Below are 24,853 nucleotides of genomic sequence, written 5' to 3'. Positions count from 1 at the left end.
TACAGGGTATTGTTCCTATTTTGTCTTTAATTTTGGATTAAAAATCAGCTAATTTCTCAGTTTACCTCTGTAAAACTCAAAAATAATTACAAGGGGAGAAATTGAGCATAAGGAATGTTTTGTAAATGCAAACTTCTGTTTAGAGATTAAAAGCTGTGACAGAATATCTAGAACCTCCAACTATTTGGAATATACAAGTGTATTTTCAGAGGAGAGGGTGTTTAATACTGCCCTTAGCTCTCAGCTAAGTGGAGAATATTTATAGGAGTCTAAACAAGGCCAGATTCTGCATCAATGGTTGTAAGTGCTCAGTTGTGAGACTGGGATTTGTTTATTTTTTATTTTTTTTTAACCTGCCTTGATTTACAGAGAGAAGCAACTGGTAGGAGAGAGCATGTTATGTTGGATTAGCTTCAAGAATTCTTGCTAACATGTTGATTTTTAAAAAGCAAATATTAGCACACGAGACCGTCCCACTTTTTTTCAATCATGCATGCTCTTCTCAGCAACAGAAGTGTGTTTTTTTAAAAAAAAACAAAACAAAAAAAAAAGAGAGAGGATTAAGAGGACACTGCACTGTAGCTGTAAGGTTTTTCCTTATATAACAGGTGTAACCGGGTAAGGCTTCCAAAGTTTTTAGTATTTGCTGTAGTCCTTCTTTGTGTAGGATTCTAGTACTGGTATCAGGAAAGTACAGGTGCTCCTGCAGTGGAATAATTCTCTTTACATTGAGAAACATGCTTTTTTTTCCCACCATGGTCCCAAACTATATTGTTGACCTCACAATTACTTCTGTAACTTTCCAAATGTGTTTGCTAGCAGCACGTATTTGGTGGCAGTATGCATTTGCTTGCTGTGATGCTGCATTGCAACAACTTCTGATGCTCTGTAGAGCTTCCCCATAATTAGACTTGCAGTTTCCGTGTTCTAGTGCATTACAAATGCTGGGCAAATTTTATGCTTAAATATGATTGGCACCTTGTCATTAGCAATTAGAGTTTTGTTAGTTACTGTTATACCATGTTGGAAAAGATTAAAAAAAAAAAAATTACAGGGAAAGTTACATGGGATGAGGGGTCTGCATCAGTGTCTGGATAAGAGCCAGTGTGGGATTCAGTGCTAGTAATTAATCAACGGCCAGCTCTCCTTTCAGGGCACGTGGTATTCTGCTAGCACAATGGATGCAGAGCCTTCATGCAGAAAAAAATAAAAATAGTAGTCTGCCTCCTGGAGGTTTTGGAGGGCCTAGAGAATTTAGAAGTACGCTTTTTGCTTGGGGTGTGGCAATATCGTCAGCTGGACTTGGGGCATCTGCCTAAACTTGCCTGGCAATTTTAGTTTGGTACCTTTATTTTTCACTTTGCAGAAGGCTGTACAGAAACATTCAGCTTTAAAAAGATCAAATTTCATCTTGGAGGAGTCTGAATTTCATTGTGATTGCGGCTGGTGTGAATTTCATTGCGATTGCTGTAGATCCCAGCGTGTGAGCAGTTATTGCTGCTGGGCGTGAGGCTGCAGAGGAAGGATCGCCCTGACCTGAGAAACGTTTCAGAAAGTAGTTACACCCCAGCCAAAGGACCTGCAGGCTGCTTGGGTAAGGAGATAGGTTTAAACTGCACCAGAGGATGACCTCGTCCAAAGTTATTAAAATAAAAGGTGGTGAGAAAGCTCTGTGTCAGGGCATGAGCATTGGGTACCGGTGTTCAGGAGCTTGGCACTTTGCAATGTCAGTAGGTGCTGTTTGAAACAGGGCTGAAATGGGGTTTTTCTCCTGTTTGGAGCCACAGTACCTTGCTGAGGTTAGCCTTATCTTATTTACTGGGACAAAGGCCATGCTATCCAGCAGGCTCACTCAAAGAACACAAAGAAATGAAACTAGCACATGATGTAGAGCACTGGGTCACGGTGTACTGTGCTCACACAGCTCCGCCAGCAGCAGGATTCAATCAGTAACTACTCGGGATCCTTGCTCCGAGCAGTGCTGGCCTCCTAGCAGTGATGCTTCAGTGACTTCTTGGGCAATGTGCACTTCAGGGAACGGTGTGCTTGCAGAGTGGCTCTGGGAGATCGATGCCCCCATCACAGACAAGCAGTAAAAGACCTGGTTGGTGAGGCGTTGAAAAGCCAAGCACTTCAGCCTACATTAACCAGCGGGGGCGAGAGGTAACAGACCTCAATGTCTGTTTCAATGGCTGTGCACGTGGAGTTCATGGCTATAAATAAGCGGTATTGCACAACCAAGGTAGTTTTCCCTTGGAAATTTAATATTGAAGTTTGCTTTGGTGCCCGGTTCGAGTGCTCTTCAGCATAACAGCTCCTAAAACCGTGTTAACAGAGGCACAGAAAAACAAGATGGTAATCAGAGTAGCGTTCGAAGGACCAGTATGTTTCCACCTGCCAACGCAAGAAGCTTCTGGCAGGGCACTGTGGCATTTTATAACCATGAACTTTTCCAAGCAACGTCTCTGCCTCAGCACTCATAAGAAAATGTTTGTTACCGGGCACAAACACGCCAGTGTCTGGCAAGCCAAGTGTTGTGCAACCTGCGTGCCAAAGTGCAGAGCGGAGGGCGGGTGAAAGGAGGCGGCTCATTCACAGGCACAGAGTGATCAGCTGGGAAATAATGACTCGTTTAGTAACGATACACTGTAAATCACCGGGCTCACTGTTTGGCTGGTTCGACTTCAGTTCTGTCACTGAAAAGGATGTCTGGTTCCTGCGGCTGCTGGAAAGGGGTGAGAAGGCGAGTCTGTTACGGCAGGATGCCTGCTGGGAGTGGTGGTTGAGCTCCTGATAAATGTCGAGTGAAGACACAACAACCACAGAAACCTCTGTTCTGTGGAAATATGCAGCAAACGATCATTATCAAACTTACAGTGTCCTGATGTTGCTTTGCCAAAGCTTCTTGGCTGGATCTGGCTCTGTGAAAGGTCATCAGAGAGTCGCTCAAACTTTCTTTAGTCTACAAGGAATGAAGCATTTGAATAAATACAGATTTAATCATAAATATGTTAATTATGGTTTTTAATCTACATGATATTGATAACTGTAGAATCACATCTGAGTTGGAAGGGACCCACACAGGTCATCAAGTCCAACTCCTGGCTCTGCGCAGGAGCACCCCAAAATCAGACCACGTGTCTGAGAGCCTTGTACAAATATTTCTGGAGCTCTGGCAGCTTGGTGCCGTGACCGCTGCCCTGGGGAGCCTGTCCCAGTGCCCGACCACTTTCTTGGTGAGGAACCTTCTCCTAACACCCAGCCTGAGCTGCCCCCATCATGGCTTCATGCTGCTCCCTTCGGTCCCAGCTAGTTAAATCCCTTACAAGGATGGTGTAAATTTGGTGGCACATTAGAAAACCACAACGTTAAAAGGAGCTTCAGTAATGATGGTGTTGGTAGGGTTTCTCGGACCCTATTTCTTTATTGAGTGTCCATCCTTCAGCAGGCAGTGTGAAACTGGAAGGGCTTTGGGAATAAGTGCAAGAGTGAGGTTGAGGACTGCGAAGTCTGATAGAAGACAAAGAAAACCACGGTCATATTTATCAAAGGAGAGGTTAAGAAATGACTTGAATACAGTTACAAATTGGGAAAAGGTGTGTTCTGCTTGCTCCTGTGACCTTTAGCAAATACGACTTCATCCATAAGGATTATAATTAAGACAGTCTAATGGTTGGCGGCTTAAGTTGCACAAACACAGGTGAGAGTAAGTCTTTATGAAGGAGGATAATTCATCTCTAGGAAAACTTCTTGTAATTCAAAACTAGATGCTATTCCATGAAACAAGGGGTTGTTTCGGTTGGGTTTTGCCCTGGGGATCTCAAAGGCACAGACAGCAGTGTCCATTCAGTCACTTGCAGTGATTACCCAGCCCTAAAATGTATGGTGAGCTATGAAAAACTGAGGGTTGTGAGCTTCCTGCAGCCAAAGGCTTAACGATAAGGAGACAAGGAGGCATGAAAGATATAACCCTGAAAGAGAGAAGGAAAAAGCTGTTTCCTGTGGGCATTCAACATTCGGCTGGCAAGCAGATGCTGGCATTATGGTGTGGCAGACCCTCGGCACACCGGGACCCCGGCAGCCTGGTTTCCTATGGGGCAGATCAAAGCTCTGAGAGCTGCTCCAGTACAGATTTTAAAAACAAAGGAACAAAAAACCCCATGAGTGAAACGCCCAGTACTGAATTGTTCGTAAGCTGGGGCTGAGGGGGATTAGTTTTATGCCCAGTGTAAATATTTTCGTCTTGACCTGCAGATCGACCTGTAAATATTTTCATTTTCAGCGCAAATTGGAAACTAAAAAATTTCCATCACTAAAAGGCTGAAAGGGCCCCTGTGGGGGGTGTTTGAATAACGGAGGCTGGCAGGGTTTGGCCGCACATCAGAAGTGCTGGGTGCCTCCAGATCCCGGGGGCTGCGTCACCTCCTGCCCCCCGAGAGCAGGACGGGGGCGCTGGGAGCTGCTCCAGCCACAGCACAGCAGTGAGGGAAGGGACAAGGAGGCAGCCCTGCTGTTTTTGTCCTTTCTTCTAATATTTACACGCTTTTTTTCCCCAATAACACAAACAGAATTATAGACTCTCAGTCATAGCTGTTGACACTGATACAAAAATAACACAACCGCTGTTTCAGAACCATCAGAGTGAAGCAGGAAGTGATTGCAAGCCAGTGCCATCTTCGTTTAATAGGTATCTTTATTTCCTCCTCTTTTTGCCAAGATTTGTTTTCATTTTTGACATCTCAGTTTGCTTGGTGTATATTTCAATTTGTATTCTAAAGATTGCACTTGACACTTTCCCAAATAACTTGAACGTGGATTTTGCAGGTGTCTGCTGCAGACCCGTGCTGTGTAACGAGCTGCAATCTGCAATTAGGTCCCCAGCAAGCGGTGGATCTCCAGTCTCTCTCAAAGCCATATTAAAATATAATAAAGAGGAGGCATTTTTTCCTATACTTCTGACTGTATAGTTCAATTCCTCATAAATTAGAAGTGTAAATTTTTAACAGAAGACTTCCCCATCAGCAGGAAACTAAAGCTTCGAGTCTGTTCTCAAACAGCTGCTTGAGGGGCTGCAGAGCCTTTGAAGGCAAGCACAAGGAAACTGTTAGCCACACGTATGTGTGTGAGTGATCATGCCCAAAACTCAGGTTTTTGTAGAGCTAAATCTGTTCTGTAGGTTGGCTGCTTGTTTCTTTTGTGGAGGTTTTCTTTCCAAAGGGTACATTTTCATCTGGGCTTAGCTGTACATGGAAAGAGAGGGGGGATTCCTGTTCGTTGGAAGGCTTTCACGTTCTCTCTCCTTGCAGTGGAACCTCGTGTGTGACAACGACTGGAAGGGACCCCTGAGTACCTCCTTGTTTTTTGTGGGAGTCCTGCTGGGATCTTTCATATCGGGACAACTCTCAGACAAGTAAAGTATATACACCAAACTTGCTGGCTCCTTGATACTGTTTTGCAAGCAATTCTTGTATGTGAAGTTTGCTCTAAGTGTCTCTCTGTGACTACTAACACATCTTAATTCTGTGACTGTCCCATCCGAGTGCACTCAGTGTGTGGGGTAAATGTCTTACCTTAGACCAGAGCATTACAAGGATTGTTAGCGGGTGTTACCTTTACCTGATTATTTTTTTCAGAGAAATCACTTCTGCAGCAAACTATTTTTGCACCAGAAAACAGGTGCAGGAGATAAGATACATATGGAAAAATCCATAATGTTCTCTTCAAATTACTTCGGACTATGTTCAGGGAGATTCCTGAGGCTTGTTTCCCTCATTCTGAGGTCAAATTTGAAATTCTGTTTATCAACACTTAGAGCTTCGCTTCTTCAGACTCAACATCTGAGTCCGGTGAGCTGTGTATGTGGAAGCTGGAAGCACGAATGCTGCTCGGCTGTGCTCCAGCAAACATTTCAGAATGGGAGCTGCCGTGAATTTCTGTGGTGCAGATGGTGGGTTTTTTGTGTGTCTTTTTTTTTTTTTTTTTTTTCTCCTGGTTATAACCCTGAGATCTGCTGTGCAGTGCATCAATTGTACCGATTCCTGGGGAACAATACGTGGTCCTCTGATTAGTCAATTTGCTTGGAGAGTTTCTGTTTGAGACGTAATCCCCATGCTCCCAGTTTTGTAGCATCCATTCTGTTTCCTTTTCCCTTTTACATTGTGCCTCAGTCCATCAGAACTGCTAAGATCCCTTAAATTAGGTTGCTTTTTTTTTTTTTTTTAACCACTTACTGATAGTAACATCTAACAAACCTGATCTTTACCTCTTTCTGGCCTTTTCTTTTTGTAACATGCTGATCTGTGTAACGAACTCTGTGCTGCTCGAAGGAGGAACATCTACTCCTGCTCTTGCATTTTAAATAATTTTGCTCCCAGTGATTTGTCTTCCTACTCATCCTATCCCAAAGGAAGGAATAGCGTTATAGCACATACCTAAAGATGACTTCTTCTGTGGCCATAAGCATATGATTTTTTTTCTTGGCCAGTGGATTTTGTAATGTATTTAGGATAGTTATGCATGTGTTATATTTCCCAGATTTTGCTTTTTTGCAGATATCTTGTATCTCCCCAGGTATACAAATGAGTAACAGTATCTTTCTCTTTCTGAAGGTATATTTCATGCTGTTGTATAATGATTTGGGGTTTTTGTTTGTTGTTTTCCTATAAATCCATGGAAGGTTTGGCAGAAAGAATGTGCTCTTTGCAACCATGGCAATGCAGACCGGCTTCAGCTTCGTCCAGGTCTTCTCTACCAGCTGGGAGATGTTTTCAGTGTTCTTTTTGCTGGTCGGCATGGGACAGATATCTAACTACGTGGCAGCGTTTGTTCTCGGTATGAAAGCCCTGCTGGGCACAGTATGCAGTCTTTAGTCCTACGCACTTCCCTGCTCCTTTTTATACTGGCTTAGTGTTGGCCGGGTTTGCCAAGCAACACTGTTATTAAGATCGTGTTCTCACCACGCATGGATAACTCGTGCTCTCTTTGGAAATTTCCAGTGGATAGAAGTGCAATCTAAATTAATTCTGTAGCTTGCCCTACTAAAAAGGCAAAAACCAGAAACTGATCGTTTGAAACAAAATCTATCTTCTAGTTGGAAAGGTGTGTAAGTGATATTTTTCAGGGATTTGTGTTGTCCATTATGGGACATAAATGTGTATTTGATGTACAAATTTGTAAAAGAAAGTGCTGTATCCCTAAAACATCCCAAGGGTAAAAATTAAAAGGCGTAATGATTCTTACATCATTTGCTTTCAAGTTAACTACGGTCATATTCGATCTGATGGGAATGTGAATTACCTTATGAATCTGAGATTTCAAAAACAATAAAATGAAGTCACTGGAAATAATACCAATCACTGTCCAGAGAACCAGATGTTGGCAAGAAAATCCTTTTGGGCTAGAAAAGGCCAGCACAGCTGTGAAAACAGTATTTAGCTAACATCAACACGTGCATTCTGCTGCAGTTTATATAATCTTCTTTGATTTCTGCAGAAATGGGAAAGATTATCTCTTTAGGAGTCTCTTGATTTGCAGGTCCCAAGGTGTTTTTAAAGGAAAGCATTGACCCTCTGTTAGTTCATTTAATTCTACTGCCAGTAGCCTGGCCCTTTTTATTTTCCATAATCCAAAAGATTTGCATTTTTCAGGCGCAAGAGAAAAGAATTTCAGAAGGTAATACAGGTCAGAACCTAATTTAGGAAAAAAATAGAAAATTGTTTAGTAGTATATCAGGTGGTTTTAGCTCCTCAAGTAAAATGGGGGATTCTAAGAACATGTAGCTAACACTTCTGTATTTCTTTCTACCTAAAGAAATACAGTTATAGCCTGATTCTCTTCCCTTTGTACTTATAGTTACCTGGGTTTATGCAGGATCATGACATGAAACAGATCTGGAGTGCCTCAAATATTGGAAGGCAAAACTGTATATGCTGTAACTACCCAATGTAGTATATTTCAAAGCCAGTTATTAAGGAATTTTTGTAAGTTATCTGGTTGCTATTAAGTTAAAATACTAATCTTCAATCTTTTTTTTTTTTTTGAACAGGCACGGAAATTCTTGGCAAATCAATCCGTGTGCTATTCTGCACGCTAGGTGTTTGCATATTTTATGCATTTGGCTACATGTTGCTGCCACTGTTTGCTTACTTCATCAGAGACTGGCGGATGCTGCTGCTGGCACTTACTTTACCTGGGCTGCTCTGCATCCCACTCTGGTGGTGAGTACAAAGAAGTTATAAAACATTAGTGTTTAGAAGGAAGGTCTTGCCAACAGGTTTTTAAGATCCAGATGCTAGCCAACCTTTACCAATGAAATTCAGGAGTGGGCAGGTAAAAAGCGTACCCAGTCTATTAAGCTACAAGTCTGCAACTTTGATCTCTGATTCATGTCTGAAAAAAATAGCGTTCATTTTCTGTAGGCTTCTAGAAAATGAAATGATTCTGTATTGAAAGGAGGGAGGGGGGAAAAAAAGGCAAAAACTCATCCTCCTGCATCAACCAAAATCAGTGAATTTTAAGAGCAGGCCTGGACTAAGAGCAGAATGAAAAATGGTTATTTTGGGAAGCTGGGCAAATGGTATGGTGATACAGATATGACAAGGTGTAAAACAGTGCTTGCACACCTGTGAGCCTGCAATATTTTCATCCAGAGTTGGTGAAATACTACCTCTGTGATGTGACATGTAAAGTTTAAGTAGTCCACATGGTGGTGGTGTTTCTTCGCTTACACAGACTGTGTCTGATTCCATCTAGCTTCTCTTATGAAGCTGAATGACTCATGCAGATTCCACTTTCTGTAAACAGTGTCACAAACAGGCAAGTCAAGAACTGATTTTATAGGCGTTAGTCACTAAGCATATACTCTTAATGTACAGAATGCTGCTTGTGTGTTCACATTTCTGAATTTCTTTAATTAAACCATTTCCCCATACTTTGGAGATTTTAGTTGTTCTTATTTTCTGAATCATACTTCAGCTCTTTAGTGTTTTTTTAAAATCCATGAACTCATTTTAATCTGTTCTTGTTCAGCCTGCTAGTCTGCTCTTGTAAATCTGATTTCTGTTGCCTTTGCTGTAAGCTCTGCAAGGTATGGCAAGTTTTGAGCTCTTTAGGGCCTGGAACAATATGTGTTGGTCTCTGCAGCAGTGCGTTCTGTGGAAATGCTGACGCATTATTATGAACATTTCTTACAGGGTCATTCCAGAATCTCCACGGTGGCTAATCTCTCAGGGACGATTTCAAGAGGCAGAAGACATACTCCGAAAGGCTGCAAAAATTAATGGTATTACACCCCCAGATGTAATACTTGATCCTAGTGAGGTAAGATTCATTTAGCACTCAAGTTGTTTGCTAAAACTATTAATGATTACAGAAAGCAGTTAATTTCCAAACATATGAAATGAGTTATGCCTGCAGTGTGTTATGTATTTCTCAAATGGGTAGAAGTTCATCCTTTTCCTGAAATGCCTTAAAGCATAATACCCTTTAAAGCCCTTGATGTCCCAATCCCATGCAACATTCTAATGCAAACATGTTTTTGATCCAGTTGACAGCTCTTTTCTTTTTAAACCTTTTCCATTTAAACCTCATTTCCATTTAATTTTGAGGGGAGGTAATGCATTTGATTTACCTATTGCTTTTGTATCTGACTGTATCCCATATGAAGTCAGCAAATTAGCAGGGAGTCTAGTTTATCCCAGGGACTCAGAATGTGGTGGGCTTTCTTAGCCCACGCAGCTGACAAATGACTTGATTCTGATCTTTCAAGCCTCTGGCCACGTTGAGGAGTATGTCTTGGGACCCGGCAGAGAACACTTAATCTCCTGGTCTCTTAGCCTTTGTTTTCCTCTAGACACTGACCTTTTTGGACAGAAATGTCTGTTTTCTAGTGATTGGCTGTAGATAGTAGTTATGCTCTGAACAGATTTTATGCTTGCCTAGTCTAATATAAAACTGATCCTGGCCAGTGGCACTGGGATTACTGTTCTAGTTCAATTTTCACTCAGTATTGAGGAGATCAAAACTTGAACCTCTTTAGAGTGGATGAGGAAGAAAAGATGCTGTTAACTACTCCATTTCTTCAAAGGTGTTCTTGTTTCCTCTGAGTATCTCCCCTTTGTCTGAGCAGTTGGTGGCCTTAAGCTGTTTAATCATCTCCACATTCATTCACACATCAGACAGACAAATAGTTTGCATAATCCGGGGGAATGTGGAGATCTGTAGAGTCTGTCTGGGCATGGTTGCTCAATTGTGTTCTTATTGACACTAGACATTGTCTAGCTGTTGACAGGAAAATTGATTGTCACTACCTTTGTATGTTCACTTGATTTACAAGGCCTCTCAACCAGGCTGAGCAAAATGATTAGCCATTAAACTCAAACCTGTTGCTATTGAGATTGAAAAAGCTTAATTTGGCTGGAAGGTGGCTGAGGTACAGGCAAACCTGTTTATCTAGACTGATTTGTAGATAGCAGGAATCTCCCTGGAACAGACTGAGAATGGCAGGAAAGCCTAGACCTCTGATGATGGCTCTTTCACTGGACTTTCATAAGAACACCCTTTTTTTTTTTTTTTTTTTTTTCCTCCCGCCCACATTCTTTCTCATGCTGTAGGGATAAAAACTTACCCCCTGCCAGCACTGTGGCAAGAGAACAGAAAACGAGCTCTGACTCCAACACTGGCTTAAGGTCACTGCGTCTGGAATGCCTCCATCTCCCATTCGCAGAAAGAAATACTGATCTGTTCCCTGTCTCTGAGTGGGGCTGGGTGAAGAAGCAGCAGGAGACAGGGGCAAGACTAGGGAACTAGTGATCCTGGGGAAGGGAGGGTGTTTACACAGTACTTATTTATGGCCAAAAAGATTAAACCAAAGCACATCAACTTTCAGAAATGCTGTTTGACGCTCAAAGGCAAATGAGCTAGATTAGCAGGTAATTGTTTAACTGCAGAACTGTTCTCTTTTTTTTTTTTAAAGTAAAAGTAATGCTGTGACAAAACAATCTGTGCAAAGCCATTCTTCCTCAGTGGCCTGTTTACCCTGTTCTCTCGTTTGCTTGCTGAAGCGCTGTAAAGCAGAAGGCTGGCATCTTCCCCTCAGTTTTTAGGAAATGTGTTTACACTGCAGCACGATTCTCAGAAATCTGGGCTCGCCGTGAGGCCCCACGCAGTTGGAATGAGCAGTCAGGATGGAGCAGTGCCCAGGGCTCCTGTCTGAAGCTTTCCTCAAACTGGTGCAGCACCCACAGCATTCAGGCTCTGAGCTTTCAGAACAGGGTCTAGGAGGGGACTGTCCCCAAACAGTCTGCAGAGCATAGAGCCCGGTTGGTTGGATTATCCAATATGAAGGGAATGAAAATGTTTGGGTGATAGTTTTACTCACAGCCCATCACTTTGCCCTCCCTGCCCTTGCCATAGCTTCTTGCTGTCGCATTTGGGGATTGTATTGTCTGCTTACACAGCTGCTAAAAGGCTGGGCCCTATTTCTCATCAACTGTTTAAATTTTTGCAGTGTTCCTGGTTTTGTTTTGTGCTTTGTTTGTTTTTTCCTCCCTTTTTTTTTTGTTTCCTGTTTGTTGGTTTCTTGGCAACCAGGAGTGGCAAAACTGGAGAGTACTTCAGGAGGATCATGTGGTGGATGAGAAAGGGCCACGAGCTGTAAAGCTGCCTGCAGCCTGTGCGGTGGGAGCCTTGTGCTTGGGAAGAAGGGGAAACGATCAAATGTTAAGCCTTTAATAGATCTTCTTGCCTTTAATAGAATAAATAAATGAAGATTTACGAAGGCACATACACTGAGGTTTGGAGTGCACAAGCAGCAGGCTACTGTTTTATCCTCCAGATCTGCAGAGCCAAATAGCATTTGGAAATAACTCTGACCTGATGCAGAAGTTACATAAACTGCTTGTTGGCATCAGCTCAGATGCAAGATGGTTCACAAGAGGAAATAATACATTATTTTGAGTTGAGGGACAAGACCTTAAGGGCTCCAAATCAGTCTCCAGCAATTAACTTGCCAAAAGATCACCTACCTGAATATGGAGGAGATGCTGATGAGGAATTAAGTTGACCTGGCGGTTGCTTTTGTCTTTTCATTGTGTGTTGTGTCTTGGAATGTATCCAGCTCTTCTCCTGGAAGGCCTGATGATTTAGGGGAAAAAGTGTTGCAAGCTGAACTAATGGAGTAGAGTACTGGATGTTAAATGGGACCAGGCAGAGAGAGAGTTGAGAAAAGTTTGAGCTATTTTGAAGCTACAATCTTACTTCACTTTTATCTGTAATCATTTGCACACACCACGGAGTATGCAGTGCTAACAAAAGACATTCAGTCTTTAAACATTAAGTGTAATTTGACTTTCTCGAGTCTTGGAAAATCAGAGGAGGAAGTAATCTTTGTACATATTTTTTGTGTTTGCACATAGTAGCGGTCTATCTGGTAAGAGGGATTCTTCTGGTTATGAAGAGAGGAGTTGTTGCTTAAACGTTGTGAGCTGTCTTGACAGCTTGTATTTCAACAAGTGTCAGAATTAAAAATATTTCAGCAATAGGTTATTATTTTTTTTCATTTTATAATTTTGAGTTGCTAAAGTGGATGCTTGTTTCTTTCTTGGGTAGGTTTCTAATAGTTAGTAGGCTTGCAGATTCAGATAGATATAAAATCACCTAACAGAAAAATCTGGAAGATTGTCAGACCAAAACCTTGCTAACATTCTTACTGTGAAAACATTTAAAAATAAAATAAAACTGAGCAAGTACTTTGACAAACCCTGAAAATACACCATCTTTTGTGATGACAAATTATCACATGTCGAAAGAACAATTGTTCTTCAGCCATATATTGTTGCTTTATCAGAATTTCTTGTTTTAATCAATGCAAGTTGTTCTCTCATATCGCCTTTTAAATATTTTAAAAAATCTCTCCTTGTTACTCATTGTTTAAAGGTCTAAATAAAAGTCCTAAATTAAAAAAAATAATAATAATAAATCTTTCCTCTTGTATAATCTTATCAAGCACAAAACTTGTTAGCATGCTTCATGGAAGAATGCCTTTGCACTGTTTACACAGACGTGGTTTTATTTTGAAGAGCTGAAAAATGTCATGGGGAAGGGAGAAGTGATGCGCTGTCTTCTTGCTTGTATTCTTACAAGGAGGTTTCAAAACCAGGATAGATAATGGTGGGACTCTTCAGCTCCACAGCAATTTGTCTCAATTTAAATACATTACTGTTAGGTCCAGCATGAGGAGTCATTTACTAAATTTATCCTGCTGCAGTTTAATCTTGTTATTTCTTGCCTCCTCTGTGGTAGATGTAGACAGTTTATCACTTTTTTGCTGGTCTTTAAAAACCATTCTTGCTCTTCTAAGACTCTGTCAGTCTTCTGGCCCTTAGGCTAAATAAGTTCTGTATTTTCAGCCTTGATCATGTTTTTTAAATGTCTCATCCTTGTTTCTCTCCTCTTGTCTGGGTGCAGTTGGCTTGCATGATGCTGAAGGTGTTGAGCTCAAAACTGGATGCAAGAATGATGCCAGCAGTGGCATATAAATTATAAATGTTGTTGCTTTATAATTCAAGTATAAAAGTAACAATAAGCAGCTGCTTTATGGAGCCTCAGGCAGAGAAAATGATTACAAATGTCAGCCTAAGTTTTAAATGATTTTAAATTAGGAAAGAGCAACTGCTTTCGCAGATACTTGGCTCTTGTGGTTATATAGCCATTTAGTTAGAAGCGAGGCACCTGTTTTGGCTCTGCAGCTTACTGAAATGGACCCAGCTGTACTCAAAATACTGGTGTGCAAGTCAGGCAGTGGACCTGTTTTCACAATAATTCTGCTTGCGTGATGTTAATGTTCTGTGCTTCTGTTTGTTTCCAGCTGCAGGATGTGGATTCCCAGAGACAACAGACATACACCATTTTGGATCTGATGAAAACCCGAAATATTCTAACTATCACAATTATGTCAGTGATTTTGTGGTAAGCGAGAATGTGATTTGGGAGTAAGTAAGCACAAAGGCAGCAAAACAGTAAGAAACTGCTCTTTGAACACTGAGATATTCTGAGGAGGTACGGACAAAACTAGTTTTAGCTGGCATATCGTACACAGCAATGGAGGGGTTACCCTCAGGTACACTAGGCAGCTTATTTTAAGTAACCGGACCATGAACGTTCTTCCATTGTGAAGTGAGGAGGAAAAAGACCTAATCTTTGGGCAGTGATCCACTTCGTGCTGTGCAGTCAGGTTTCTCTGTGTTCTGCTATCACATAAGTGCTGAAGGAAAGGCAGTGCTGAGTGTTCTGTGCCTAACTCGCACCTGGACACATCCTGATCCAGTGACCTCGTTTACCTTGTTGCTTGTTGGTGAAGCATAACCTTCTTCCCAGCATCTCCCACGACACCATAGATTCTGTCAGTAGGGACAATTGTGTGTTTCCCTGGTCACGGGGAAGCCGGCTGCAGTTTAGCAGTGACACGGTTAAGATGGCTCTGTGCCCAGCCACCGAGCTCTGTCCTGTTATCCTGACCAACCCAGGCACAGAGCCATGCAAACACGACTTGGGTGCTGTCCAGCCAGAGTGGGGCATGGCAGAGAAAATCCCTGATTGTTTGGGTCTGCCAGGATGCCATACTCCTCCTCCCTGACTTAATACACAAAGCAGGGAGGGTAATGACCCAGAAACAATTTTCTCCTCCCAGAGCTTCTTGTATCCTTCTAAACATAACGAGAAGCTACTATAGGCCTCAGAAGCTGTAGAATTCAGTTGTTCAGACTGTCATGGTAAAGCTATAACCACCCGTAATAAGAACTAAATAATATTGTTAGATCATGAATTAACGTCACATCTCTCAGGGTGACCTGAAATAAGGAAGCATGCATGAACCTCACTCCCTCTCCATCAGCATGATTTCTGCAATTGGTAGATAGAAAGAGGTTCAGGAGGAGGACCAATCTGTCTGATTGTGTTCTTCTCTTTCTTTCAGGATGATAATCTCCGTTGGTTATTTTGGACTTTCTCTTGACACACCCAACTTGCATGGAGATGTGTATTTAAACTGCTTCCTCTCAGCAGTGATTGAAGTTCCAGCCTACATTATTTCCTGGCTGCTGCTTCGAAATCTCCCCCGACGGTACTCAATGGCTGCTGCGTTATTCTTGGGAGGCTGTGTTCTTCTCTTCATTCAGCTGGTGCCTTCACGTATGGAACCATTGGTTGATCTCAAACATGTATGCTAGGTGAAGTCTAGTGCCATGCATTGGGCAGATGTGGAGGGAAAGTATCTTGAGGGGACTAAATATAGACGTTCAGTTCCTATCTGTGCCCTTCTTCCTTGGTTCTCAGTGCTGCTGCACTGGGAGCTCACACAACATAGGAATTCAGATTTTTAAGGGAGGGTCTTCTGCTTTGTGATCTGTTCAGATCAGCACTGGAGTCCAGTTTTGCCTTACCATACATCCCTGGCAAGGTGTTCTGGTAAAGTCCAAGTGTAAAACCAGGGCTAGACTAACTGGAGGTTAACAGGAGGCTACAGAACTTGCTTCCTAAACAACTGTTGATTACTCTTAGGGCTCATTTAAACAGTCATTGTTCAAGACAGTTGCTGTGGAAGCATTTTTGATAAGCAAAGATGCTTGTACTAAATCAGAGTTGATAGATAAAGTAATGTCTGGCAACTGCAAGGAGGGCAAAATAACATTTATTGGATATCAAACAATATACATCTTCAGGCCAGTTAGACTGAGGGCTGTGGACTCTTTCTGATAATGATGTCAAGTATAACTGGGGAGAAGGCTTGTTGCTTAGCACTTGTTTACAAGTCAAAGAATAAACAAAAATGAACAAGCACTGCCTTGCTTATTTTGTACAGGCAATACATGAATTGCATTCTTTTTTTTCCCAATCCTTTTTTGGTTAATTGGACACTGATATGATCTATTTCAATCTTCAAATCTAACTGTCCTAGTTAAAGTCAACCCAGTGCTGTAGAATTAAATTGTTGACTGGTAGCTGGGAACGTCAATGAGAAACCAGAGCAGCAAAGTAAAAATAACTTGTTTCAAATAATTAACTTTGCTCGTTGTATTAAAAAGGAATATATGGCATTGTTTGCAATAGCAACAGTCTGGCCTCTGAAATCTGAAATAACCATTTCAGCTCTTTCTGTCGTACTTATTTTTAACCTGGCAGAAAGCCCCATGCTCAAGAGGAAAATCAACATGTTTATCCTAGCTTTCTTTTTCTAAAAAAAAAAAAGTTGCCTGTAGACATGTACAGGAAAAAAATGACATTGGATAATGGAATTAGACAGAAGTTATGCAAACACAGTGGAATTAATAGATATCATAAATTGTCAGTTTTATAGAAGTTCTTACTGCATTTTGATTTCAGAGTTCCGTGCCGTATCTATTCTCCTCGTGATGCTGGGGAAATTTGGGATCACATCTGCCTTCTCAATGGTTTATGTTTACACGGCTGAGCTTTACCCAACAGTGGTGAGAAACATGGGAGTTGGAGCAAGCTCCATGGCCTCCAGACTTGGCAGCATCCTCTCACCTTACTTCGTTTACCTTGGTAAGTTAGCTAGTCTGCACGTGTGCTGGGGAGGTGGTGGTAGCTGGAAGGCGTTGTTCTAGTGCTGCGTGCAAGGCTTATGACAGAATGGCATCTCAATGGAAGACCTAGTAGGAGGGATGAAAAAAAAAATGAAACCAAATCAGTTTTGCTCACTTGCACTCACTCTTGAACAGTCCCAGCTTCGCAGGCACCACCATGTGTGTCAGAGAAGCCTGTCCAGCAGCACAGCACTCCAGTGCTTATGTCCTGTAGGTCCAGGATCCTTGTTCTCCACGTCATTGTAACGGGACACCAACTACCAAGTCTTACTCATGTCTCCTGGGTTGTTCTTAAGGTGGCAACCATGTGCTAGTTTTAGATGTGCTTTTGACTCAGTTCAACCTCCCACCTCTGTGGGTCACTGGGATTTTCTGTCTTCTCTTGGTTTCCAGATCCAGGTGGTTTGTGAAACTGCAGCTAAAAGAAAAAAAAAATGATCTTAAGACATCTGAACAACGCACAATCATAACATAGAGAAATTTGTGTTTTATGCCTGTTGAAGAGGTGCTCACAATCTTACTGGTTCTGTAGGACAGCTCTCATAACTACTGTTTCCCATTCTTTGAATTCCTAAAGCATGTTTAAATCAACGTGTGCTTTGAGTGCTAGGCCAAGAGGGTTTTGTTTTGTTTACTGAAAGCTGTACCTAGGTATAAATGGTGTCAGTGACTTAGAACTGATGCTTGCTTTTCTTGCATTCTGCTAGGTGCCTATGACAGGTTCCTGCCTTACATCCTGATGGGGAGCCTGACCGTGCTATCAGGAATCCTGACTCTATTTCTGCCAGAAAGTTATGGTATGCCTCTTCCTGACACAATTGAGCAAATGCTGTTGGTGAAAGGGTAAGTGTTGCCTCCTGATTTTAATCCTTCTGATTTTAATACATCTGTTTTATCTATAAATGTATGTGCACGCCTATGCATATGTTCCCTTGTATAGAGCCTTGCTAAAGTACTTGGTTTGCTGTATAAAAGCATACTAGCAGTAGGAAAGGCTAGTTCTATAGAGACTATTGGGGTCACAGCACAAGTAATTAAGGACCAGTGTGCCTGTATACCACAGAAGCTGCTGGTTAAAAGTTGGCTGTGCATTTTAAAGAATTCTAAGAGTTATAACAATGACTGAAGAGTTGTAAAAAATTGTCTACAAAATACTGTTCTGGGGAGAGATGGGATCCACCACACTAAGAGGAGCAAAGGTGTCTTTGCCAGCAGGGCGGCTGGCCTGATAAGAGGTCTTTAAACTAGTAGCAGCATGGGAGAAGCAGTTACCAGCAGTCTTGTGAGGGACTTGTGGACAGAGTTAACCTTTTATGAAGGAAAGGGAATGCAAAATCAACAAAAGAAGGCTGTTAAATGGGATAACCCCCTGCGTTTGCATGTAAGCAAGGAAATGCCTACAGGGTATTGTTATGGGGAAGGGAGGTGGGTGGGGGAAAAGACAGCTTGCTGGGGTGCCTCTGTGAGGTACCTGTACACTAGTGCACACAGCTTGGGGAATAAACATGAGGAGTTAGAGTTGTGTGTGCAGTTGCAGGGCTACAGTCTTATTGGAGTCACGGAGACAAGGTGAGACGGCTCCCATGACTGGAGTGTTGCAGTGGAGGGATACAGGCTCTTTAGGAAGGACAGACTGGGACAGCGTGGAGGTCGAGTCACCCTCTGTGTGAGAGCAGCTGGAAGGAATGGAGCTCTGCCTCAGGATGGATGAGCCGTAAAGATTAAGGGTAAGCGTTACAGAGCAGAGCAGTACGGGTGACGTGTCGGGCATCTGCTGTAGGCCACCCAACAAGAAAGAGTAAGTGGATGAGATTCTCTACCGACAGCTGGAAGTAGCCTCATGTTCACAGACCCTGCTCATCATGAGGGACTTCCTCCATGCCAACATCTGCTGGAGGACCAACACAGCAAGGAGTCAGTGATCTAGGAAGCTCCTGGAGGGCATCGATGACAGCTCTCTGACCCAAGTGGTGGAGCAAAAAAGGAAGGGTGATCTGCTAGACCTTGCACTCACAAACAAGGAAGTACTCATTGGAGATGTGAAAGTTGAAGGTCAAAGGCAGCCATGGATACAGTGGCCATAAGATGGTAAAGCTCAGGATCCTGAGAGGAGTAAGCAGGGTAAAAAGCAAGATCGCAACCCTGGGCTTCAGGAGAGCAGGGCCTCTTCAGGGAGCTACTTGGAAGAGTCTCAGAGGATAAAGCCCTGGAGAGAAGCATAAGGAAGATGGTTAATGTTCAAGAATCACCTCCTCCAAGCTCAAGACTGGTCCATCCCAATGCAAGGGTAAACAGGCAAAAATGCCAAGAGTCTGCATGAACAAAAAGCTCCTGGCAAAACAAATACAAAAAACATTTATACAGGCAGTGGAAACAGGGACAAGTAATCTGGGAGGAATCTAGAGACACTGTCCAACCATAGAGATGCAATTAGATGATCCTTCTCCTCTGTTCCACGCTGGTGAGGCCCCACCTGGAGTTCTGTGCCCAATTTGGGGCTCCCCTGTACAAGAGAGAGACAGACAGACTGGAGAGAGTCCAGTGAAAGGCCACCAAGATGGACTGAAGCATCTCTCCTGCGAGGAGAGGCTGAGAGAGCTGGGACTGTTCAGCAAGGAGAAGAGAAGGCTCAGGGGAGTTTTACCAAGGTATATAAATACCTGCAGGGAGGGTGAAAGAGGATGGAGCCAGGCTGTTTCCAGTGATGTCCAGTGATATGCCCGTTGCCTCTTGTCCTACTGGCACACAGGAACATCAGAAAACATTTTTTGTGCTGTGTGGGTGGCAAAACATTGCCACAGGTTGCTCAGAGAGTCTGTGGGGTCTCCATTCTTGGAGATACTCAGAAGCTGCCTGGATGCATGCTCCTGGGCGAGCAGCACCAGGTCCCCCTGCTTGAGCTGCGGTTGGACCAGAAGGACCCAGAGCTTCCTCCAGCCTCCAGCAGCCTGTGGTTCTGAGAAGAGGGAAGGACTTGCCTAGGTATTGTCAGGTACCCAATTAGCTTTGGTAATTTAGTTAATAGTTCTGTTGAAGATGCAAAAGCTTGACTACAAGCCTAGTCCCTCTTCTCAAGTGTGTGTTGTAAAATGTATCTCATTAGGCTCCAAATCTGTTGTTCTGCTATGAGGACCAAATAAAAGTACATGAGGCATGCATTTGTAAAAGTTATTTGCTTTAAATATTTGCTTTTTTTTTTTAATGGGCTTTATTTTTAGTCTGTATGTTTTCAATAGTTCTGCAATATCAAACTGTTATGAAATAATTTACTTTTCTAGGTTCTTAAAGTCATTTAAGTAATGGCGAAGGGCTGAATTCTTCCAACTTAGTTCAGCTAACCTAAAAAAAGCATTGGGAGTTTGGCCTTCTGCCATGGCTCTAATCAGAGATGATACGTAAGCACACACCCCATGTTAGGAAGGGACCTGTCCAACTAAGTCAACAGAATATTAAAATTAGGAGTCAGTAATGTCAAGTAGGTTTCAGGATATCAAAGACTTTTTTTCTGTTCTCTCATTCATTGATTTTTTTCCAGATTGGAATACAGGCCTGCATCTACAAGGAATTCAAAGGATGAAGAAGAAAATCCAGAGATTTTTAAGAGCACAGCTTTTTAATGAAACTGTCTGTTTCCTTGTGGATTGAAAGTTAAATGGACTTTTCTTCTAATATTCCTTCTAGAACAGGCTAGTGGCAACACTTCTTCCTGCAATTTTAACCTTATTTATAAATTTAAGCACTGTGTTCCAAACATTCTCATTTTACATGGCCATAAATACTGTGTAGCCTTCAATGAGATTTTCAGCCGCCTTAATGCATTAGTACCATGGAACAGTATCTGGTCAATCCTTTGTAAGTGTGTAGTTCAGCTGAACAATACTTGAAAATGAGTTCAAGGGCTAGCAGAGCACCTGGATTCATCAGTGAGCCTTCTCCAGAGCTGATGCCCATCAAGAATTTAAAATAGCTAGAAAAAGCTGCTAATTGGTTTTGAATCCTTGACTTCCGTCTCTGGACAGAAAACTTATTTATTATAGTAAAGGTTATGAAAACGTGCCTTTGTTATCTGAAGTGACTTTACACGTGCTGAATTTGGTAACAGATTCAGAAAGATGCAAAGAAAGATTTTTGAGAAGGAATTCTAACTTGAAATGTTTCAACTCAGCATAGTGAAAGGAGAGTCTTGCACAAAATACCTGTAGCATTGAAGCTTTGCTCACAAAATCCACTGGAATCCAATGCTGGTTTTCAACTACATACGTCTGATGAAGTTGTTTACATCTGACACTGGAATGTGGCCTGATTTGAGGCTGTATTTATTTTAAACGATGCAAAAGGTTTCATCTGTGTGTGTAGAGGCTGTTGTGAGTTTGGAGTTCTTCCTTTTTGATGAGTGTTGGAAATTTACTGTCTGAATTGTTTGTTTGTTTTTTAAATGTTCTGTGCAATTTGGGATGATGGAAGTGATTCTCCTGTCCTTGTTCTGTCTTTTCCACATACATGCACATCCACATACTGTCAATAATCCACGCCACTCCATTGACCTCATGGTAAAATTTACCAGGAACAACGTTTAGAATATGTTTGTGACCACTGGTTCTTGATTCTCAAGTGCCAACGGTTTGATTCCTGTGAGGTCTGTTACTTCACTTAACTCGTGTTAATTGTGTGTGTGAATTTCTTAAAGGAAAAGAAAAATCATGTTGAAAATCTGCCAAGAAATTCCTTGGGTCATAGAAGCACCTTTGGCACTACCTGTGTTTCTTTAAATACATACAATATACACCTACGCACAGTTTCGTTTGTGCCATCCTGAACTTGCATTACTTAATACTGTGACAGATGTGTATGGTGAAAGCATTTATCTGTGGCATTGTTTGTGTTTTGTCCTGTCTTATAATGACTGAATAAACAGAACCTGAACCTGTATAGTCCAAGCTGTTAGGGGCCTTACTTTCTAGGTGCAGCAGCAGTTCATGCAGTTGAACAGCTGAATTGCCAATACTCTGTGTCCTGTCCTCACTAACCGGGCTGCAGCAGCTGGCTTGGTGCAGGTCTGTGCCCTCTGGACTGCTCATCTGGGAAGCAAGAAGGCAGAAACTCTGCACAGACTGCAGTCTTTGGGTTTGTGTTTTACACTCTTCCTACCAATGTCTTAATCTGCAGGGTTTGCTCTTCTTTCCCTGCATCTTCTCACCTAATTGTTCAACATTTTATCTTCTGGATGCAGCAGGAAGCTGGCCAGCGTCACCAGGCCACAGAATGATACGGAGAAGCTTACTTTTGTCATACTGCCAGCTTTTCTGAGGAGAGAAATCCCAAAGTTCCAGCAGGTTCAGTTTCATTCCTGTTTGACAGATAGAGAGGCATTTAACAGATGAGTTTAAAATGGAGTGCATAATTTGAAAATGGTGCATATGTTGAGAGCCTGAATTTTGCAAGCTTCACTGCACATCACTTAATGGCCTTGAAGTGAGCAAACAAATGTCAGGAGAGGGCGTGAATCAGCCAGGCTTCCTGGTGGTGGGAACATCCCTCATCCAAAAGTCACGATAGAATTTGTCAGGTTTCCCACCTTGCACCTTTTCTGGAAAATTTTAGACCGTGTTCTTACATATGCAACAAACTCAATGCAAATATATTTTTGTAAGCCTTATCTCTTTTAAACTGATAGGAACTGGAGCATCCAGAAGCAGCTGCTTTTTTGTGTCGTATATAGAAGAAATGTGATCACCACAGGAATTTGAGGCAAAGCACAATTAGCTGCAACTTCCTTGTGATGAGTTTGCCAATGTAAACAACTGTGTCCCATAAGCCTCTTCCTGTAAACTGTTTCAGAAAATATCCTGAGATGTAAAATACAAGATACGTGCTTGTCTGACACATGATCTATTATAGAAATTCCTGTTAAAGTCCATCTAACATCTGATTTAGCTGTTATTTTTAATCCACTGTGTCAACCAGGTATGTGCCTGATAGTCTTTTGTTCTTGAATATTTGAGTACTCTAATGTTTACTAAACAAGGGCTGGGGTTTTTTTTTGTTTATTTTTGGTGCAACCTAATTGGGGAATTTTCTGGTTATGACTAACACTGCAAAACACAATGGCAAGCTCTGTGTCACAAAATACACCTTCTTCCTTGCTAATCTTAAAAGTAAGAAGTGTGACTCAGAAACGATGTATTTAATATAGCATCCTGGGTTATTTTCTGTTTACTTTGTTGTCCTGCACTGATCCTCAGGCTTATCTCTAAAACAAGTTCCTTGTTTAAAGCAAGTTCCTTGTTTTAGTGTGTAGTCACAATCCAGCAACTAAGTATTTCCAGAAGAACTAAAGGGACTATTTTAATAGCATCAACAGGCAGGTGATGTGATCTGTGCAAGACGTAGATTAAATGAACTGAACCAGTAGTTAGCAGGTGTTAGAGTGACATCAGTACTGGCAACGAGTCAGATCTATGACACTAACTGTGGCTGTGGGTAGCCGTGGAACAAAGCATTGGTGCTGCACAGTACCATGGTTTGGGATGGTGCTCACTGACTGCAACCTTACCAGACATGGCTTACTTCCAGTATTGTCCGGGGTGGTATTTCCCTATAGACATGTCCTTGGCGTGTCACTTTGTGTTACAGGGAAGTGAAGCAGGACTGGGACCTGTTTTCTGAGACCCTTCTGTAAATGGACTGCTGTTATAACTTCAGGCTGAATGTTTGCAATGCCCATAACCTGTGTTTCAACAGCGGAGACTGCTGGCTAGGTGGAATTATCTGCTGCTAGAGAACCACGCATGTTACAGGGCCTTCACCAAGGAAAACAGTATTAAGGCCTTGACCTGGGAACTAGGGTGTCTTCATTTATAGCTCTTTGACTCTTCTCATCACCTCGGGCAAGTTGCACAATCCTGTGACTGGTTTCCTTGCATGCAAATGGAAATACCGTTAGCTCAAAAGGTACCACAACTTCTTCAGTCACTTGTTCATGCAAAACAGTCAGATGTCACAGAATTTTCTGGATCGACTCTCCAGACTTTGAATGCAATCCTCACAACAGCATTATCTGGTAATTCATCTTTCAGAAGCAGGCAGGTTTGGGTCACTTCTGACACTGCACTTTAAGAGGTGTGAGCACCTGCTCCCGTGCTTCCAAATTATGGTTTGAAAGAAGAAAGCTCAGGGAGGTGGTGCATAGACTGGGGAATGGGACTGCAGTAAGTCAGGGCAAGGGTTGGGCTCTGAATGCTTATTCATGTTATTTTAATTGCACAACCCTTTCTCGGTTTGATGCGGAACTGCCTTCAGCCTGCTGCCTGTGAGGAGGAGCATTCTTTACAACTTTCTCTGTGTACCTAACCACATTGTAAAAATAGTTTTTATCCAGGAGACTTCCATTTTGAGATACGGTGATACCAGTACTGAATTGCTGAGCTCATGGAATCCGAGATGAACGTGAGTTACACCCAGCTCTGTTTACAGCCACTCATGTTTCACCCATAGGGGCTGTTCTTGGTTGTGCTCTCCAGAGACCTATGTACAGTAGGCACCTGCAGAAGTTGTTGGGACTGTCTCCGAATAAACTTGTATTTCACTATTTGTAGAATAGGGCCTTAACTTGCAAACCATTTTCTTAAAACTTAGAATCAGCTTAGGCAGCATAACACATTGGTTACACGTGCCTTTGGGAGTACTTCAACCTCCTAGTGATGGTCACAGCCTTGTACATAGAAACACGTGGAAATTTCTTTTAAGAATGTAAATATTCCTAGCTGTAACTAAATTGATTCTTACACTTTTTTATATATATATATAGAAAAATGCTTGTTGTTTGTAAAATTCTGAATAAATTTGTATCTGAAATTCTCTTTAAAATTAAGTATTCTCATAATTTTTATGTCGTGTTTTAATGCCTTACTGGTATAACAGCAGCTTCATTTATTACAGCCCTGTAGGCACTGCCACGGGACCAGTAAAAACACATGTATTTAGAAATGGCACATCACTGAGGGACTGCAAGAAGTTTCTCTGCAGCACTGCTGACGTATCTGTAGCAGCGTGGTGTGGGAGGTGTTTGCCACGCAAACGGTGCTGCTGGGTTTCTGTGGGCTCCCCCCACGAGCTGCATGAAACTGGGTGCTCGGAGAGGAGCAGGAGCACCACCGGCAGGGTCAGCCAAGTTCGACACTAGGTGGTGTAAGAAACAGTGTAGGGACCCTGCCTGTCAGCGCCTGGTTTTCCTTTTAAATAATCAGTGTTTG

The 24,853-nt window shown here is 42.2% G+C and overlaps 1 protein-coding gene across 4 annotated transcripts in view; it reads left to right on the top strand.

Moving 5' to 3' along the window:
- The window catches only part of LOC311444578 (organic cation/carnitine transporter 2-like), a 28,160-nt gene extending 3,693 nt beyond the window's left edge, over positions 1–24,467 (top strand). The window contains exons 2-11 of one of the 4 annotated variants that reach the window (XR_014697963.1): positions 5,307–5,410; positions 6,677–6,831; positions 8,045–8,216; positions 9,192–9,318; positions 13,865–13,965; positions 14,972–15,186; positions 16,378–16,560; positions 17,309–17,444; positions 18,133–18,328; positions 20,137–24,467. Coding sequence is in view for 1 of the 4 variants with exons in the window: in XM_084535838.1 (XP_084391964.1) it covers positions 5,307–5,410; positions 6,677–6,831; positions 8,045–8,216; positions 9,192–9,318; positions 13,865–13,965; positions 14,972–15,186; positions 16,378–16,560; positions 17,309–17,444; positions 20,137–20,218 (1,275 nt within the window). In the remaining 3 variants the exon portion in view is untranslated. Of the gene's footprint in view, positions 1–5,306; positions 5,411–6,676; positions 6,832–8,044; positions 8,217–9,191; positions 9,319–13,864; positions 13,966–14,971; positions 15,187–16,377; positions 16,561–17,308; positions 17,445–18,132; positions 19,594–20,136 lie in introns of all 4 variants that reach the window. The other 3 variants (XR_014697964.1, XR_014697965.1, XM_084535838.1) reach the window with 3 other exon arrangements.
- Positions 24,468–24,853: the final 386 nt, after the last annotated feature.

This window comes from Aythya ferina (genome assembly GCF_964211825.1).
Source record: "Aythya ferina genome assembly, chromosome: 14".
Taxonomy (NCBI): domain Eukaryota; kingdom Metazoa; phylum Chordata; class Aves; order Anseriformes; family Anatidae; genus Aythya; species Aythya ferina.
This window is presented reverse-complemented; position numbering and strand designations above follow the sequence as displayed.